The 20,459-nt window shown below is 38.1% G+C and overlaps 2 protein-coding genes across 4 annotated transcripts in view; one reads left to right on the top strand and one right to left on the bottom strand.

Annotated features, from left to right (window-relative positions):
• Positions 1-5,705, top strand: part of ltk (leukocyte receptor tyrosine kinase) — a 69,294-nt gene extending 63,589 nt beyond the window's left edge. For both annotated transcript variants that reach the window (XM_026934534.3, XM_026934533.3), the window contains exons 25-29: positions 214-306; positions 869-970; positions 1,141-1,275; positions 1,566-1,656; positions 1,760-5,705. In XM_026934534.3, the coding sequence (XP_026790335.3) occupies positions 214-306; positions 869-970; positions 1,141-1,275; positions 1,566-1,656; positions 1,760-2,719 (1,381 nt within the window). In that variant the 3' untranslated portion in view covers positions 2,720-5,705. The remainder of the gene's footprint in view (positions 1-213; positions 307-868; positions 971-1,140; positions 1,276-1,565; positions 1,657-1,759) is intronic.
• Positions 5,706-5,834: 129 nt separating this feature from the next.
• On the bottom strand, positions 5,835-18,824 carry itpka (inositol-trisphosphate 3-kinase A). 2 transcript variants are annotated; one of them, XM_026934148.3, is made up of 7 exons: positions 18,147-18,824; positions 12,009-12,108; positions 11,711-11,924; positions 9,548-9,752; positions 8,801-8,902; positions 8,005-8,076; positions 5,835-7,848 (listed from the first exon to the last, which is right to left on the bottom strand). In XM_026934148.3, the coding sequence occupies exons 1-7, from the start codon at positions 18,519-18,521 to the stop codon at positions 7,639-7,641; spliced, it is 1,278 nt and encodes a 425-aa protein (XP_026789949.2). In that variant the 5' UTR covers positions 18,522-18,824; the 3' UTR covers positions 5,835-7,638. The 2 variants fall into 2 exon arrangements, with proteins under 2 accessions (XP_026789949.2, XP_026789951.2); XM_026934150.3 differs by having other exon boundaries at positions 12,009-12,105.
• Positions 18,825-20,459: the final 1,635 nt, after the last annotated feature.

Genomic DNA, 20,459 nt, shown 5'->3' with positions numbered 1-20,459 from the left:
TGTGAACTATAATGAATGGCCCAGGTGCAATTCTCACTATATGCAATATAAAATGAGAAAAAAATAATTCCACTGAACTACATACTACTGGTAAATTAAGTGAGTGTGTAGCCTCTTTCAGAAGTGTGAATTAGTTCAAAATATTTGCTTAGTCTTTAGAGATTATCAAATCAGAAAATAAAATGCTTTAATATATCGTTTTGGTTTTTTCAGAGACATCGCTGCTCGGAACTGCCTTTTGACTTGTCCTGGTCCAGAGAGAGTAGCCAAAATTGGAGATTTTGGAATGGCTCGTGACATATACAGGTGCCATTACTGTCTGCTTTCATCATTTGATAAACGATTATTTACTAGCATCTCACTTGAGGTCCATAGAAAAATATATAAATGTAAGCACCAACAGTCAATACCCTGATTAACTGCTGATTAAACTGATTAAACTGTTCTATATATAGCAAAATATAAGAAAATGCATAAGCTACGTACAAACGGATTTATTCGTAAATCGTTCATAGAAGCATTTACACAAGAAATTTGGTATTCATCAAAATCCCGTAATTTTGAAACAATTTTTTCGTATCCTACTCGTGCTCCTGAGTGTGTGTTGGTTCTCTTTGCCACGGCATCTTTTAATGCTATGCAACATTTTATTAGATCCAGCACTAATAACGATAAGTGACTGATCTGGTGTGTCTCAAGCTGCAGTGTGCCGTATGCTCCCTAGTGTGCTGTCTGAATTCTTATGACACCCTCCTACTTTTCCATCATGGCCCAGAGGAGGGCTAACTGGTGTGTGAGACATTTCTGGCTGAAAACCGCTGAGACACAATTATTTGAGTGTTTCAAACTGTAGCTTTCTGCCCTGCAGGGCCAGTTATTACAGGAAGGGTGGTCGTGCCATGCTACCAGTGAAATGGATGCCGCCTGAAGCCTTCCTAGAGGGCATTTTCACTTGCAAGACTGATACATGGTAATGTTTTTTCCCTTGTGTTACATTTCTTTAAGCTATCAGTTGACCTTTCTGAAATGGTTTAATCCTATTTTAAAATACTCTCACTGAACCCTTTTTTTTTTTGGTTAAACTCATTGTAGCCATGAGGGAAGTATCTGTTTAAGTGCATCATTTGTCTCCCTCTGTAGGTCATTTGGTGTACTGCTGTGGGAGATTTTCTCCCTGGGCTACATGCCTTACCCCTGTAAGACCAATCAGGAGGTGCTGGAATATGTGACGAGTGGAGGACGCATGGATCCACCTAAGAACTGCCCGGGACCAGTGTAAGTAGCAGTTTAAGCTTCAAACCCCTACTCAGGAATCACTGCGACTACCTAGTCTTTACTACATAATGGTGGAGGAGTGTTAATAATAACAATAAATTTATGTATCTATGTAGATTTAGGGCTTATCCAGTGCCAGGGTCCCAGATTTAACTCAATGTGATAACAAGTGTACAGCTTGATCTCACATGAGTTAGTGCTGGATGTTTTTTTCAGTACTCTGCCAAAAATGCTTTGGTTTACATACAGACATAGATTTGTTCATTGCCAAATATTTTTTATTGTTGTAGTTACCGGATTATGACACAGTGTTGGCAACACTGCCCAGAACATCGACCAAACTTCTCAGCTATTTTAGAGAGGATCAACTATTGTACTCAGGTATAGTTAAAATATCACTGTCAGTAAAGAATTACATCTGGTTTTATTATTAATTACATCTGTGTCTTTCCTCCTTTTCTCCTCATCTCCTAATGTGGTTCAGGACCCTGATGTTATAAATACGCCCCTTCCAGTGGAGTATGGGCCAACTGTGGATGAAGAGAGCAGCACTGTGATTCGTCCAGTAGCATCTGGCAGCATGACTCCTCTTCTAGTCACCCGATCACTGGATGCGCCTGTGCAGCCGGCAATCTTTACTCCCCTCCCTCAGGTCCAGAAACCCCGACTGCTGTTACAGCGGCCAACCCAAATGCCTCAGGAGGTGGCCACACGTGAAACTTTGGACTCTTTTTGGGCTGAGCCACCTTCTGCTCCTGGAGCCTGCTCGAGCTCCTGGCTGCAGGTCCCAGAGCACCAACCATGCTCCAGATCTAGCTCCACCTCAGGAAGCCAAAAGCTAAAGAACAACACCAAGAATCTCTGGAACCCCACTTATGGTTCATGGATTCTGGAGAGCTTTGGGAGGACAGCCCTTTCCCACACCCAATCCGTGCCTTTGTCCTGTACCACCACTGCGCCGTCTCATTTTACCTCAACCTCAGAGCATAACGACTCTGGAACTGAAGCTAATGTGTCACCATGCTCTAATTCATCACCAGCTCCCTCTCAGATGAGCTCCAGTCCTCCAGGACCTTTGAGTCTCACTTCACGAAAAGGGCTGGCGGGGGCTGTAGGGGGCTCACTTGCTGCTGTCATGGACTTGGCTAAGCTCCAGAGCTTCCCTTGTGGCAATGTAAATTATGCGTACGATGAACAGAGCTATGAAGCTGAGAGTCTACCCTTGGTAGTTGCCAGGTCACCAAAACCCAGCAGTAGTTCTGCAGCTAGCTCCTCTCTAACAGCACTGGGCCTGGCTTTCTCCGGTACCCACAAACCATTGGTCAAGCGTCATGCCAGCTATGGACATGAAGATGTCAGGAGGCATACCAAGCCAGAGAAACCCACAAGGGACCGAGACTCAGGCTTCTCATTGTCGGAAGATCTTAGTGTTACTCCTGTGTAGCACTTTCAGATGATGAACTAATGCCAGATATAATACTGAAAAACAATGTAGCTCACTTCATTCAGGTTGCCTCGTCTAGAACTATATAAATTGCGAGGCCAGCGACACTCTTGTGGGTCCAAAGTAACAGAAAACAAGATGAAGACCATTCCATTTTTCATTTTGTGTGAACAAATATTATGGCATCAGTATTGAATGAATGGGTAATTCAACACAAGCATCTTGTGCATATATTACAGAAAAGTTAAAAACATAACTGGAGGGCATTACTTCCACTCTGATTAGTGACATCTTTAATCAACACCCCTACACACAAACTACACAGAATGCGTGCTCAGCAATTCTTACGTGCATTTTTTTCCACAAATCTGTCTCTGTGTGGCGTGAGTGGCATCGTATTACAGACCAGTGGGTCTATTGCGAAGGTCAAAATATCTAGGCTATTATGAGTTTTTCCTTTAATCATGAGCTAAGTGAGAATTTGGGCATTTTTTCAGTTTATGTGAAACTGTACACGAACAGTAACCCGAACTTAGCTATTTCCTGTTCCCTAACAATTTAAGGAACATTGTATTCAGCTTCTGTTTAGTTTTAATTGTTTTCCATAGTAGATTCTGCTTTGTTTTCCTGGGTGAGTTTTATGGCCCCTGATAAGTTAATGCACTGTCTTCCTCACTGTGGACAATTCTTAAGGACAGTGTCCATTCACTAGGCTGTCCTTGGGTCTCCTGTCTACTCATGGGGTTTTTGAATCATTCACATGTTCCTCTTTATGGCACCCTGGTGGTATATACAGCATGCAGAAGAATTCAGGGCTACACTGCTTAGACAAGCAGTCTGAATGTTAAGACTGGTGTTAATACTGGTGCCATGGTTTTGATGAGTATGTTTTGATGCAACCTATAATACTTGGAGAAATCAGAATAATAAATTTACTTATTTTCTTCTGTCTCCAAACCACTAACCACTTTCTGTCACCTATACTCATATCAGGATTTGTGGATATTAATACATGTGAAAGAGACCGTGCTACCTAGCTGGCTGGAGCAGTAGCTAGTATTTTAGAAAAATGGACTTTTATGTCTTGTCATTGGCGTCTCTGTTATACGGCATGTAACGTCCAGTTATACAGAGCAGGAGTGCACTAAATTAGTTTATTCCAGATGGGAGGCCATTCTAACAAGGTTGTTAAGAAATTTTGAGCGGAGTTAGAGGTTGACAGCCCCACAAGCTTGCCTCTGCTGTGACCATTTGTGTGATTCTTATGTTTGTTTTTTTGTGATTTTGTAATTTTCTATAACTGAGATTACTCTGTTTGCTAGAAGGAAGAACTGTGCGCTGCTGGAGAAGAGAAATGAGGTTGCTATTGTAGAGATAAATGATATGAAATATGAGTGAACGTTTTCAAGCAGGTAGCTTTCTGTGGGTACTTTTAAAGCTGATAGCAAGTCCTTTACTCCTTTGTGTCTTTAACCATTTACACTGGATCTAACACTGTGAAAGATATTTTGATGAATATATTTTGAAGAACCAGCATTAGATATGGATTCATGTCTAGACAAGGATCTCTTAGAGGGCTCTGGAATAAGTGCTTTTTATTATAACAGCAAGAGACGCAGAATGGTCAAAGGCAGATATTGAGTTTCTCAAGGAGGAGCAGTTTTCTAAATACGCCAATCAACTTTTTTGTTAGAGAAACAGTACAATTTTTAAATTGGTAGGTCTTTGATAAGACTGAAAATAACTACAAAAAATGGCAAGAAAACTCAAAAATAGATCATTCCAAATCCTACCAAGAAGGTGTAAAACCCCTGAACCACTGGAATCGTCCTGAGCTGTTTAATCAACTTTCAAATGAAAAATACCTCTAATGGGAATTGTTAAACTTGTCAATAGTGCCAAATCCTCAAGAATTTTGACTGGATGCCATGTTTCATTCTGTTTTTTTTGTCTGGATTTGTCGAAAGCTGACAGTTTGTTAAACAAAGTGTTAGTGTTTCATTGTACGGTTGTGAGAGTGAACAAGTGGGGGAACATAACATGTAAGGACTTGCTCCAGGATAATGTGAGACATTGATGCCAGCGATAAATTTCTACACATAATGCATTCTTATGGTTTTATATATTATTAAAAATTAACAATATGATATTGCTATGTAAAGTTTTTATGTTTATGGTAGTTTTATGTTATGTATATTTTGTTGGTTAGGTATTATAGCTAAGACAGCTAAGTGTGGGGGTAACTACTTATTAGGCGTGCTGTTGTTTTGTTGCATTTTACATTCTGAACTGCCATTTAAAGTTGATTTTCTTCTTGGCACAACCTCAGATTATACGTTGAACCTTACCTTGACCTTTTATATTTGCAAAGTGGAGTTTTTCATACCTCGTCATTCTCGTTATCTCTGTCATTGAAGAAACAAATTCTTTTGAATCGATGCATAGAATAAGCTTCTTTTAACCAGAAAAAAGAAGTGATATATATATTAATTTATATCTAAATGAATATTTTACTCTGGACTAACAATTACAAATATGTAGCTATATATTATTTAACCTCATGTGTACTCTGTTGTTTGTTTGTTTGTTTAACTTTTTTGATTATTGAGACTTTATCACTGCCAATGGGCTGCATAAATACCTACTGTTTATGCAGGGAGCTGCATCATCTTCAATAACCACAAGGGGGAGCAATGGATTTTGTTGAAGTGTCTGTTGCTTTGGAATCTGGGAAAATGCTATTTCTACTGGACATAATAGTGTTGATTTATCTGAGTAACTCCAAACCTCAAATAAAAAAACATATTTGACTATAGTTCTGACTATGAATTTGATACATGCAGGAACATTATAACGGTGCCTCAAGCGGGTATATGAAACAATCCAAAATTATACACTGATTTCTCTCCAAGTCATTCCTATATGACAATTTCCTTCTGAGAATTACAGTGATATTGCTTTTTTACATGTCACACTTCATCCACTTTCATTATTTGTTTGTTCAGTCACTCATCATCCTACCATCCTAGTGTAGAAATGAACTAAAATCAAAACACCATACCAGAATGTTATTCCTACGGTAGACTCATCTTGGAAAAAGAAAACAAAATGATCATTATTTTAAAGATATTTATTATGAGAACATCTCATATGTGTTCATCCTGTGACAACAAATACTGTCACTTGTCCCTAAAAACAATAGTGTTTGAAGGTAAAATTTGTCCGATCTGACATGGAAAATACTTTCAGAGAAATAGAGATAAGCAAACTGCAACCCATGTTCTTACACTTAATGCTTAACACCATAAAAACACAATAAAGCCTTTAAAAAATCAACAAGAAAAATCTCAGTACCACTTTTTGCCACAAGACAAGCTCTAAAAACAATCAGAAACAATCAGAGTTTGTATATACACTGATTCATTGCATACTAGTGATATTCAAGTAGGAAAGTCTCTAAAAATGATCAGGGGTTAAAACCCACAGACCCTCGTAAACCCATACACGTTTTTAAAGTTTCAACGGAGGGAATGGATACTAGTGGACAGTCCCACATTAAGAAATAACACAGGAGGTGACAGAGAACACAGAGCTTAGGTGGAAAAAAAAACACACACAGAGACACGGAAATGTGTCTTACAGTTTCTGCAGATCGGTGATTCTGTTTTATCACAAATTCGCTACAAAACGTCTATGTTTAGGTATTGGGCGGACGCTTTTAAGCAAGCGGCTTACAAGTAAAACACTACCACGAGTTGAAGGTTAAATGTCTTGCTCAAGGGGCCAACAGCGGCTCTCTGGCAGTCCTGGGATTTCAACTCGACATTCTGGTTACACACATAGAGCTGTAATTTCTAACGCTGCCTAATTTTAAAGAACAAGAAGATGAAAACGGCTTAGAAAGTAGTTCTGCTTTTGTGGTTCAAATACAATCAGAGTGGCCACACATAATACAAGTTACTGAAAATTATGTCTGCAATGTTAATACTGCAGTTATTTCATTACTAGCTCATGTATTTAGTTATTATATGCAGCCTTTTAGCATTACATATAAATGCACTGTGGAACAGATGACTAAGGTTCCTGCTGTAATCTCCTATTTCCAAGACTGTTGGTTCACTTTGTTGGTTCACATGAGTCATAACCTGCATTAAACCAACGCACAATTGCCATTACACCAGTAATCGCATGAATTGGCAAGTCTTCATTTGCACTAAAAGCAAAGGCATCGCACAAACAAGTGAGTCATTCCACAACACCTTGAAGTGAGAAACAAAGCATGATCACAGCACTGGTCTTAAGATAAGACTAAAGAGAAAGCAAGTGAATGTGGCAGCTAAATCTCGTGAGCTACCCCCAGATGTGGGTGGATGTCTTATAATAATTTTTTGCTTATGTTGTGCGCACATACAGTAACAGGCTCTGCCTTAAATGTGTTTCTTATCCTCTGGGAGGAAGAGTACATATCTGTCTGGTACACATTGGCATTGAGCAATCATCATAAAACACATCATAAAAGCTTGACCTCGATGCATTTAGTAAAGTAATTTGCCTCCTCTTTTTTATGATCATTTGTTGGTAATGAACTTTCAGTAATAGTACATGGTAAATTGTGTATTGAGAGTGCAGTGGTGTAATACGCTTGTATGGTCATTTAAACTGAGGCTACTGACAAACACAGTAATTGATGTCAGTGTGTTCTGTAAATTCTCCAACTTTATTAGCTAGGGACATGAGGCAGTGAATTAAATTATGCTCTCTTGGATTCTTGGAGTAGTTACTCATATGAGAGAAAAGCTGGGCGAAACAGCTCAGAAGCTAGAGCATCAAGAGAGCACGAGTGATTCGTTTGCTGCAAATGAAAGGATTAACACATATTTCCCCATGGCACAGTGTAAAAGGGTCCATCTTTAAGTTCATTATGAGCACTGTGCTGGCAGTGAGCTGAGGGTGTGCAGCAGGTTGTCAAGGCCCCATAAGTATCCATCCTCTCGGTTGCCCTCATGCCAGGGTTTATCGTGATCCAATGTCTGTCCGTCAGGGAGAGCTGTGGTCTTACCGAAATCGATGAGCCAAACTTCAGCTCGCTCTGTGTGGTCGTGGATAAACAGCATTGAACTCCCAATGACCTTTGAAATGAAATGTTCCATAACATGTCATTGATGATGTGTGTATTCCTTGACAGTGCAATCTACTCAATTACAACAGCGATGTATCATATGACCACGAGGTCAAGTCACAAACACAAGGTCAAGCAGCAAAAGTACAAAAGTGCTGGAATTTACCTCATGTTTCATGAAGAAGTCGGAAGTCTGCAGGGTCTGTCTGATCTCCTCCAGCCTCCTAATGTAGGAGCTCTGTAAGAGACAGATGGCAGGGCGAAACACAGCATTAAACACTACACTATACGGTAAATACAAAATAAGTCATTGGCCAGACAGTAATTGTAGAAATAACTGTTTATTAGAAAACACAAATGCAACCCATTTTTTAATGTTGTATTTTTTTTGGGAGATGGTAAATGTCTGTTGTTTTTATTTTGGCCAGCCCTGCATTTCACCGTTTCATTGCATTGTTTATGGGCCTACCTAGTTTCCTCATCTAGTTCCCACTAATCTCCATTTAAAACATACAAATAATTCATTCCAGTTCAACGCTTTTAACTTTACATTACTGTAATTTATGTTTTAACTCCTTAAAGTCAAGTCATTTTATTCATTTCATAATTAAAAAAAAACATTTTATTCAGTAACTTGTATACATTATTCAGTAATTACAGTAAAAAAAATGTATGTGTTAGGGATCTAAGTCTGGTCCTGCCAGTGAGTCCTGAGTGAGAAGTGATATAATGGGAGATTAAAATATCTTTCTCATGAATCATTATCATTCTGAAGTCTACTCAAGTCAAACAAATCCAAGATAAAATGTTACATCTGGGGTAATCATAATTCTCTGTGTTAATACTAGCCATATATTTTAAGTACACATTTTCCCCTTAAATAGTAGTGAGAATATTGGATAGAATTGCAGTATGACTGCGAAAGCTAACCAAACTGGCTTATCTGGTTCTTTTTTACGCACAATTATTTTTCCATTGCCGTTGACAAAGTCCTTGAAGACCTGTGTGACTTCTTCCCTTGAGTGAGTCTTCTTAAAGTCTGTGCGGCATGTTCCATCTGCTTTCTGTTAATTTAATTTAAAAAAAATTAATTATACTCATCATCATCATCATCATCAGGAAAAAAAGGTTTGGCCAAAATAGGGAGTTTCTGCTTCAAGAAACCATAAATATATTTTGCACCTAAATGATGGGGTAAAGTACTTTTTAATCTTGCCTAGGGTATCTTTCTGCAAATATGATTTTGGGTAAGGAGACAATTCAACAAACGTGGTGCTAAAAACTGTCACTCTGGCTGAAGACGTCTACAGCAAAACATCCCTGATGCTCCTGTGCCTCAGTCGGAATCTATAAATGCAATTGTCCCTTTTTACTTTTGGGGATATTTGAAAATGCTACTCTACCTGTGGTTAAGCTACATGCAAAGGAATAATTTTTTCAGTTTCAGTAGAAAAAGTAAAAATTTCACCATGTGAAAGGTTTTCCCAGGCCAGCATACACATGTTATATAAATACAGAATTATGGCCTTATTCATATGTGCTGGATGAGGTACAGACAATTAATGCAAGTCAATATTTGTGGCATAACCTTTATGTTGACATTTACATGCACATGAGATAACAATGAATAATTCATATGCTGTATCCTGTTTCCACTGATACTAAGTGCCCTCCCTCATCAAATGTTTGTTTTTTGCCTGTGCAGGTACCTTGATGCCTTCGATGCGGAAGCCCAGAGTGCTGGTGGAGCTGATAGTCTCCCTCCACTGCATGTAACGTAGTTTGGTCACGGCCTGCTGCTTGTGCTCCTCGGAAGTGGGAGCCTCGCTGTCCACCTCCAGCATTTTGTTATACAAATCCCTGCGCAGCTTGGGCTTCTCCCTGGCTCGCACCAGCTCTTCCTCCAGATAGGTTCTGATGGAAAAGGAGAGAACACGCAGAGAAGCATGAGTCACTCTCTGAAAGAGGGGCTGTGAAGAGCTTGATGACGCCTGCTGAGAAATCTGATGAACTTTTTACAGCAGACAAAAACCCTTTCATGCCTGGTGTTAAAGGTTTGCTGGATTGAAATCAACTCTCCGAAGCCAGGAATTTTAGTATCCATTTTATCAGGGCATTTTCAATGATAACAAGTGATTGAACGACTCTACTATAATTCTACTATGTCATGTAGTGCATTTGACTGTCAGGTCATTTAATGTACAGAACTACTGAGTACAATAAGGTGGAAATCACAGGAAACCACTGGCCTCAGTAAAAAAAAAGAAATTACCTTAAATAAGGTAATACCTAAATGTAATACTATATTTTAATAGGTATCTTCTAATGTTTCAGTATCAGACTAAAGAGTGCACAGTGGCGTTGCTTAAACTCTGCTGTTTTCATGTTCTTGTGTTTTTTTAGTGCGATTTTCAGTTTCATTCTCGTTGTGACTTCCTGTGTGAAAAAAGGAAGTCAGCAGGGGACTCCTCTGAATACATGTCTGAGTGCGTATTTGTACGTGTCTGTCGTGTAAAGTGTAGAGAAGGAAGCCCTAAGGGACACCCCACGTGTGCTTGTGTATGTGTGCAGAGACAAAGAATGTGCTCTGTGCCGGAAATTCAAGCCTTAGTCGTTAATTGTGAGTGGCTTCATTTTTCATGAGCTTTAGCTCTACTCTCTCCGCTTCGACAGGAAACAGACCAAGAGCTGAAACAGGTGTTTAAACAGGCTGAAGCTAACCACACACGCACACAAACACACACACAGTGACTCATTTCACACAGTTTTACATGCATCAGCCTCATCAGTTACACATACATCAAAAAATCATCATGATTAATCTTTTACTTAATCATCAATTGCATGGAAATAAAATAATTTATGGCAAATATTCTCTCTATGTGTGATCCTTACTTAAATGTGTGTAAATTAGGAGTGTTAGGAGACACTATCTGTATCTGTTTAGTGTTGAAAAAATATACATATATGTATCTGTATATGGATTTAATCCAAAGTAGGTGCAGCCTAAACCAGAATTTTTATTTTTTACTAAATATAAACCCTACCACTATACCCACTGAAACCCTAGAAAAAACACTGGAGTGCCAGCACTGTCAGCATGATCTGGCTCTGATAGTTCCTCAACTTCAGCTACATCACTTGAGTTCATAACTGGTCTCAATTAGAGATGTGCACACGACTGTTCCCACTATTTTTTTAAATTAATTTTATTATTATTTTTGCTTGTAACTGCTCGTGATAGAACAAATTTAACTGGTTCTGTTTCCCAAAACATAAACAAACTAACAGCCTAATTTAAACCTCTGTGAGTCTGACCTGAGAGTAACTTCATTCTGAATAATGCATTCATATTCAGTTACATCCCTAATGAGAACACAGCTCTCAGGCTTAACAAAAAAAATATATATATGAACCAACAACTTTAAACTAGCATGCCAACTTATCTACTTCAGATTTAAGCACATAGTTTAAATTTAGATTCATTTGTAGGCAGATTCGAACCTCTATGTCTGAAATACATAAACAGTATGTACAACTTGTTGTATACTAAAGGAATGGCCAATTAGCACTAGCATTTGGCAGTCAAAATGCAGTCACGATGCACTGATACTTAAACATTTGCATCACTCCTTCATCTACCTTGTTTTAACCACAGCAGCTCTTTTTTTACATGACACTTAATGACCACATGGATTTCTCATCTGTTGTTTATTGCATAACAGACCATCTGCTAGCTTTAAAGCAGCAATCAGCACAGCTATTAGTCTATATCCAACACATCCTTTGACATTACAGCTCACTAAAAGGTTTGTAGCCTATAAATCTACATTTCAGGGCTGAAACACAAGGCTTCCTGTTTAACTACTAACCTCACGCCCATCTTACAGTCCATGACATTTGGTCCATCGAAGTTGATCAGCAGGTCAGTCATCTGCAGAAAGAGCTCTCCATCTCTCTCAACCGTTCCTCGGTAGGTTGGTACAAATCGTTCAAGCACATCTCCACTTAAGTGCTCGAAGCATAGCTTCTCATTCTCAGCGTACTTCTTCAGGATGGTGCCCTCTTCTCCTGCTTTGAAGCTGCCTGTATTAATAAAAAACATTAGATCACTAGAATTCACTGTTTATACTTTAGGATCAAATTTATTTTGCGATGAAGCAGTCCTACCTTTATGACCGGCTAATTGAACCCAAGACAACCGCTTTCTCTGCGAGGCTACCAAGTGCCAATGGACAACAGTCTTCAACGTCCACCAGGGCTTAGCCTGCTGAGACACATTAAACACTACTGTTAACTTCTTGGTTAATTGTACTAGGTCGAGGTGCAAGTGTTTGAATACTAAAAAGACGTTTCAGTTATTCACATCAGACAGAAATTCAGAGAGGAAGTATGTCGTAACATCAAAAAAGCTAATTCACATATAGCAATGTTTTGATGCAGGGAGCAAAACTGTTGGGTCATGTAAGTTGTGCAACACAAAAGTTGTTTACACCAGTACAGCCCTCTGAAAGCTGAATAACTTCTCAATCACATTATATATCAGCAGAACAGCATGGGCTGAAGAACACATCAATAATTATCTTCCAGCTGGAAAACACTATTCAGCTTGATGTGAAAGGTTCCTTGAGGAGAAAGCATCAATAGAAGGGCACCACAGCTATATAAATAACAAGGCTGTATTGACATTCAATCAAGTAAGGAATAAAACATATACAAAATAATCAGTGGCTCCTGAGTGGTGTGAGAGAAAATCGTTCATTCTGTTGTCATAAGGTCGAATCCTGACAATGTCATTCAGGAGCCAAGGGATTGGCCATGGTCTCTGGGCTGGAATACTCTCTCCCCTGTCAATCACAGTGACACTAGCCAATCACAGGTGTTTGTAAGCTCAAGTATGTGGAAGAGGGCAGACATCGCTTATCTCTAAGTGTGTTACACTGCCCTGTGACACAGCATGAGCAGACGGTTGAAAAGAAGCTGGCTAGTGGGCTGGCTAAAATTAAAAAAAATATATAGGTGAGTTATTTTCCCAGTAACAGCACCAAATGGGATTATTCCTCTTACACCACAGCAAACCACCAACTTTTTGTAATTGCCAATCGTTTTCTAATTGCCAACAGTTACACTTTTTATTTATTAGAAAGCGACAGGTCATTTTTGTCTATTTATAGTTATATATAATGTTGTGGAACAACCATGAAACAAGTTAGTTTCTGGTTATCACTTACATTATAGCAGATATAAACAGTCATTCCTTCATCAGTCTTTCTCTTTTTTACTTTTATACTCTTTTACTTTTTTACTTTTACTCTCTTTTACTTTTGACTTTCCAGTGAAGGAAAACTTCCTGAATGAAATAAGATCTGATACTGGAAAGCCTCACCATATCAACAATTACACATATCTTTTGCTGTCCAAGCGGTACTGCAATAGAAACTTAATCAACACATTCTGACCAGTCAGATTCAAGAATTCAGCAGTACTGTGGTATAAATGTATGTAATACTAGTAGAAATGTACAAGTTATAGCACTGAGTAAAGTTTAAAAATAAAAAAAAAAGCAGTCAGTATACGTGTGTCACTTTATCTCAGTCAATATGCACCATACCCATGGAAAGTCACACTTGGATCTAATATTGCATTTTCAAACACCTTGGATCAAGCACTAATTTGGTTTAGGATTAACCTGCAAATTTTGCTGCCCAATCTACAAGCATTTAAGCTGCATAAATCCACATAAATCCAAATAAATATTAGTAGAATTTCATTCTTGGTCATCCTATAGCAATATTTCACATGAAAGCCTCCAAGATTATCATTTATAAATTGCACTAACAGTGTTTTATGAAGATGACACGAGTTCTCTAGCCACAGAATTACTTAGTACCTCAGCAGTTGTTTGTGTTCCTGCTCATTACAAATGCCAACAGAGAAATTATTTTTTCAGTAAACACGGCCAGCATGACAGTTGGCATGGAAATAATTTCATTTGCAATTTCACAGCCTAGTCACCATTCATTTCAGAGGGCCCTGGATAATTGGAAAAATTAACATTATTTTAAAATAAAATCGTCTTATTAAGTAGGTGGTCCCAAATTCTGTTCAATTAATAATTGCCTTATTAAGCATTGGTGACCCACAAACGCCACCAAATGAAACCAGACTTGGCCTGTAACACAGCCATCATTTAGTTGTTCACAGAAGCCATTTATAAAGCTGTAAATACCTTCAAATTAAAGCAAACCTTCTGCACTCGAACTTCATAGTAATTGTTCCATTTTAAAGCCAGTGTGCAGGAGCACTGAGCCAAAATCATCCAAATATTTACTAACTGCTCTGTGATATTTATTTGAACTACTTGTGCTTCTTATCACATGACTGGATACTACTTTAAACTTAATACGAAATTCTAAAGAATAGATTACCATTTCATAGTTACTATGTTATTAACACTGCACAGGGCATCCACAAGCTAAAAGCAATATTTTTTTATGCTACCTGTCTGAAATGAGATATCATTTAAGATAAAGTATCCAGTGACGACATTTCAAATATTTTTAGTCTGGGAAAAAAAAACTACAGAACTCCATCATCTAACAACTGCTATCTTCCATAATAGTCCCACCTCTAAATTATGTTTAAAAATACACAGGTTTTAATCAGTGAGCTGTCTTTTGGTTGAATGTCTATTTCCTTCATCAACATACCTCTGTGTGTTATCTAAACAGCAATCACTAAGTTTCAAAATTTTCAATTCTTTCAATTTCCTTTTAAAAATGTATCCTACTTTTTTTAATTAAACAAAATGTGACCTGAATGAGAGTGAACATGTATCATAAGTGATACGGCTGAAAGGAAAAGAAGCAGTAGTGGAATTATTTCACACTCACAAATAATGAGGTCAAACATGACATTTTAAATGGTTCCTGGAACTAATAGCAACTGTATTTTAGTTTAATTATTGCTTACGATTTCAACTGCATGTATTAGCCTTCATTTTCAGATGACTTTCAGAACCTTTGAGTAATTGAACATATAGGGTTTTTTTTTTTCCAGTAAGTCACAGTAGCAGTCTTGAATTGTTTTTCACATATAATTCTTGATATCCATGTTTGCAAATCCTCAAAGTAGAAATTTCCTCTTTTTACATACCCTTTTTGACTCAAAGTATCAGTATCAGTATCGGGATGGCAGTCTTGTTATTACTTCATACTGGATCTAAAAAAAAATATTCTGGTTCTGGTTTCTCGGTCACATGACAAGCAGCATTTTTTGTCTTATTATCTTCAAGAGAAAGAAAAAAGAGAGGCTGGTGAGGGGACGACTGTTTGTGGTATAATGTAAATGATGTCATCCTTCAATAAATGAAATATTGTTCATGATGACATATTGCTATGATATAAGAGGAATAAAAAACTTTCTCACATGCTGTTATCGGAAAATAGTCAGCGCTGGTGTGGTAGCCCATCACACCACCCTGCTGGTAATTATTTTCCTATAACAGCATGTTCTATCACGTTTTATTCTTTAAATATTAAAAATTATTGCGTGTGACATTTCAGATTCAGAAACTATTAACCTTCCTGAATTCAAATGCCATTTTCCTCCACTAACATGTGCATACTCCTACACACACTCCCCCACCTACACACACAAAACACGTATTCTGACACACAACAGTGTTTATAGTCAAAGGTCACAGCTGAAATGCTGAGCACACAATTTGCTCTTATTATGAAAGACATGCAAATAATTGCTTCTAAATAATTGCCCATGTCCTAGTTAACAACTTGTGCATCTTGACAAAGAAAACAGACATGGGAGTGCAGCAGTAACCTCAGGACTCTTGGTACTGTATATGGAACAGAAAAGCTAAAAATAATCAGGTAAGCCATTTTTCAAATGATATCTACTTTCATTGACAGGAGTTGTATGTGGATTTGTACAGCATTGGTAGAGAACTCCCATATGTACTGATAAGCAATAAGAACAATCAAGCTTTTACACAACCTAAAAGCTGAACCTTGTACAACAGAAAATGCACAGATCTCTAACACACCCATAAGTCAAATATTGAATTGTACAGTCATATTGGATATTATACGCAAACATGACCAAGTCAGCTCTTAAACTCTTATAAATCTTGGGTGGGAGAGCAAAGTGTCTGCCACGCTTGTATTAAAACAACAAAACGTTTGTCTGCAGCAAATATTGCATCATGTACTCACCAGGAAATACCTTACCTCAACATTCTCTGGAGATTCAGTACAGCAAACAAAGTTTCAAAGTAAATATATATTCACGTACATGTGTGCAGAGTGTGTGTATGCACAGAGGAGGCCTAAGCCGATCATACCACTTTGTAAACCCATTAGGCTTGACCAAAATGTCACCTCACACGCAGGCAGTGAGTAAATCACACTCTGGTTTGACGTGTTAACCCACTGCAGTGGACAGTCTACAGTTAATATACTGAAAATAACAGAGTCTGCCGCTTTGTTTTCATTAACTGGATGGACGTGCAGGCTCTGAGATGGAAAAAAAAAAACTCCTGTGAGAGTAATCATTCACTCTGTGTTACCGTATAACCATGCAGTATAACAAGAACAAGCTAAAAAAGGAACTCTTTGTTTAGCCAAGTGTGGTATATAAAGCACACTTATTCTAATCACTGTGGTGATCAGCTGAGTGGCATTTCAACAGGCCTGAAGTTGTTCCTTTTTAAAGAGGTAGTGAAAATGTTTGCTGCACGATGTGGCTTCAGCTTTAAATGTCACAGTGTTAAAGGTTTGTTTTCTTCAAACATGCCAAGACAGGATTAGAGGTTCCTTACACAGCCTTTGTGTACTGCTAGATTCCTCAGGATATTTGAGAACAAACTACTCTAATGCCTTTTGTAAAGAAACAAAAGGCTTTCTCTTTCCTACAATTAAAGGGTCAACAAATAAGCTCATCAGGCAGAAGGTGATGAACTTCGAAGTCCTCACAAGGCTCAGGTTGGATACTGTGCAGACAAGCCTTCCAGACTTTGAGACGCTGCATGTGTTTAAAGTTCTGGGACTGTTAACGCCTTCTATGGATGTGATCGACCAACGGGATTCCGAGAAGAGGACATTTATCCAAAATGACGGTCAACACTTGGCAGATAGTGGAATACATGCTTCAGATAAAAAACTACTTTGTTATTTCCAGAGGATATATTAAAGGTTACTTTAATATACTAAATAGGGCACCACAGACCACCTATGTTTTGGTCTAGAACACTTGTACTATGTTTAGTTTTGGCTTTTATGATGCAGCTCCTAACCTCTGTCAAATAAATTTCTATGCAATAAATTAATAGAAAATAATGTTATAAACAAGTGATGTTTATCAGAAAGGCCAGAGCTTATCTTATCTTAGACTACAGTCGTGGTGAAAAGGTTTAAATTTGTTTCTACTGGCTTCAAACTTATATGCCCTTTTCTGTTTTCATACTTTTGTGGGTTAAAACGATGTTCTTGCAGATTCCAAACATGTCCTACAGCATTCTTAAAGTAGTATTACCTTCATGAGTTTTGCTTCTTGTTCCAAAAAACTTGATCATACACTTATATAAATAAGGGTATCAAACTTTTAGTTTTCCTTGTGGCTGGGGTGGGACCTTCAAGAATGTGCCAACTTCTTCTCAGAGAAGGTGCATGCGGTGTACCTTTAATTTTTAGTGTAAAGCTGTAAAAGTTACATTAGTGGTCCTTCATGTCCAATTTTGTACCTTTTAAAACATTACTCTATTAAAGGATATTATTTTTTAAAATGTTTTTCAATGCTGTAATTTAAGGTCCAATTATGTGACTTAAATTATTTTTTAATGGTGAAGGATGTGCAAGTTTCCAGGTAAAACATGCATACTGAAGATTAAACAAAAAAAAAAAAGAAAAATGGACCCACCACAGCAACAAAGAAAATTACAGTTTGGTACCTTAATTTCTGAAAGTGTAGCCTGATCAAGTAAACTTTTTCTTTAAATCATAGCTGCCTTTGAATTGCATATTAAAGTAAACCAAATTGTAGTCTTTTCACTGACACAACAGTCTGTTTTTCCTCACAAACTAATGCGTAATGTCTCTGTGTGTAAAATAAGTGAAGGCAACTTGACTACAGAGACACTGCCCAGGTTTCACTGCATGCTGTAACACTGAATCAGCCTGCAAATCCAATCGCCTTGACGTGCAACTGCTAGAGATTGAAAAGACCTGGATGAGTGAAAAACTTCAGTTTCGCGTGAATGTGTTCTCATAAAAAAAAACACTCGTCACGACCCACCTCTCCCCCGTCCCCCAAGTGCTCCAAAGTAACGATGCCTTTGCTCTTCGTCTCGTTGTCGCTCAGTATGTCGTCTTCGGACTCCTCTAGCACCACGGACGAGCCGGTGGACGACACGGACGAGGTGGAGAGTTTGCGGCGGAGCGGCGCGCCTCCGTTCAGCACCTCCGCCTCCTCGTAGCCGAGCTCCCGCGTGCCGCTGCCTTCCTCCGCCGTCACGGTCAGCTGCGGCACCGGGCGCGCGCTCGCCATCGGCAGCCGCTCATCACAGACCTGCGAGGACGAGCAGTGGCCCTGGCGCTCTTTCCCGCTGCTCAGGGGAGAGGAGCTACAGGTCGACGCCTCCTTCAGAGACCTCCGCCTCTCTTTTGGCATCGATAATGGACTTTTTTTTAAAGAGGAAAATCTACGTCCCTTGATCCAAGGTGCTGCACTTTTACACCGCGAGGGATCGATCGGTATTCCGTTTACCCAGTCCACACATTAATCACCGGCTTTTAAAATCATCGGTCACAGTGATACTCCAGAGACTTGAGCTGCAGTCCGGTTGGTCATGTTTGCCATGATGCGCGCTGCAGTAGCGGTGGGGAAGCCCTGTGACACTCTTAACCTCAGCGCGGTTCACTTGGCCAAACGGGATCTTCCGCGTTTCAGTCTCTCTGTTCTTCTGCTTCCTGACTCTGCGTTTGTTTCACTCATTTCCTCGTTAGCACCTGCGCGCTTAGCCTATAGCATCTCACCTACCGAGGTTTCCCTCTACTAGTGAGCCACCACCGGCAATCACAACACTTACTACTAATAACAACAACAAAAACACTACTCTTACTAACAACAATAACAACAAAAACACTACTCTTACTAACAACAATAACAACAAAAACACTACTCTTACTAACAACAATAACAACAACAAAAACACTACTCTTACTAACAACAATAACAACAAAAACACTACTCTTACTAACAACAATAACAACAACAAAAACACTACTCTTACTAACAACAATAACAACAAAAACACTACTCTTACTACTAGTAACAACAACAACAAACACTACTATTAACAACAACAAAAACACTACTCTTACTAACAACAATAACAACAAAAACACTACTCTTACTAACAACAATAACAACAACAAAAACACTACTCTTACTAACAACAATAACAACAAAAACACTTCTCTTACTACTAGTAACAACAACAACAAACACTACTATTAACAACAACAAAAACACTACTCCTACTAACAACAATAACAACAAAAACACTACTCTTACTACTAGTAACAACAACAAACACTACTATTAACAACAACAAAAACACTACTCCTACTAACAACAGTAACAACAAAAACACTACTCTTACTACTAGTAACAACAACAACAAACACTACTAATAACAACAACAAAAACACTACTCTTACTAACAACAATAACAACAAAAACACTACTCCTACTAACAACAATAACAACAAAAACACTACTCTTACTACTAGTAACAACAACAAACACTACTATTAACAACAACAAAAACACTACTCTTACTAACAACAATAACAACAAAAACACTACTCTTACTACTAGTAACAACAACAAACACTACTATTAACAACAACAAAAACACTACTCCTACTAACAACAGTAACAACAAAAACACTACTCTTACTACTAGTAACAACAACAACAAACACTACTAATAACAACAACAAAAACACTACTCCTACTAACAACAATAACAACAAAAACACTACTCCTACTAACAACAATAACAACAAAAACACTACTCTTACTACTAGTAACAACAACAAACACTACTATTAACAACAACAAAAACACTACTCTTACTAACAACAATAACAACAAAAACACTACTCTTACTACTAGTAACAACAACAACAAACACTACTAATAACAACAACAAAAACACTACTCCTACTAACAACAATAACAACAAAAACACTACTCTTACTACTAGTAACAACAACAAACACTACTATTAACAACAACAAAAACACTACTCCTACTAACAACAATAACAACAAAAACACTACTCTTACTACTAGTAACAACAACAACAAACACTACTATTAACAACAACAAAAACACTACTACTACTACCACTAATAACAACAACAAAAACACTACTCTTACTACTAGTAACAACAACAACAAACACTACTATTAACAACAACAAAAACACTACTATTTCCACTAGTAACAACAACAACAAACACTACTATTAACAACAACAAAAACACTACTACTACTACCACTAATAACAACAAAAAACACATCGACAACAACATGAAC

This window comes from Pangasianodon hypophthalmus, chromosome 10 (genome assembly GCF_027358585.1).
Source record: "Pangasianodon hypophthalmus isolate fPanHyp1 chromosome 10, fPanHyp1.pri, whole genome shotgun sequence".
Lineage (NCBI taxonomy): Eukaryota > Metazoa > Chordata > Actinopteri > Siluriformes > Pangasiidae > Pangasianodon > Pangasianodon hypophthalmus.
Note: the sequence above shows the minus strand (reverse complement) of the source record. Positions and strands in the feature narration are given on the sequence as shown.

Coding starts and splice junctions, on each gene's coding strand:
- itpka (XM_026934148.3), bottom strand. CDS start 18,521: ATGCCAAAAGAGAGGCGGAGGTCTCTGAAGGAGGCGTCGACCTGTAGC. Junction 9,753..11,710: donor GACTGTAAGATGGGCGTGAG/GTTAGTAGTTAA, acceptor CTTTTCCATCAG/AACCTATCTGGAGGAAGAGC. Junction 8,077..8,800: donor ACGGCAATGGAAAAATAATT/GTGCGTAAAAAA, acceptor TGTCTCTTACAG/AGCTCCTACATTAGGAGGCT.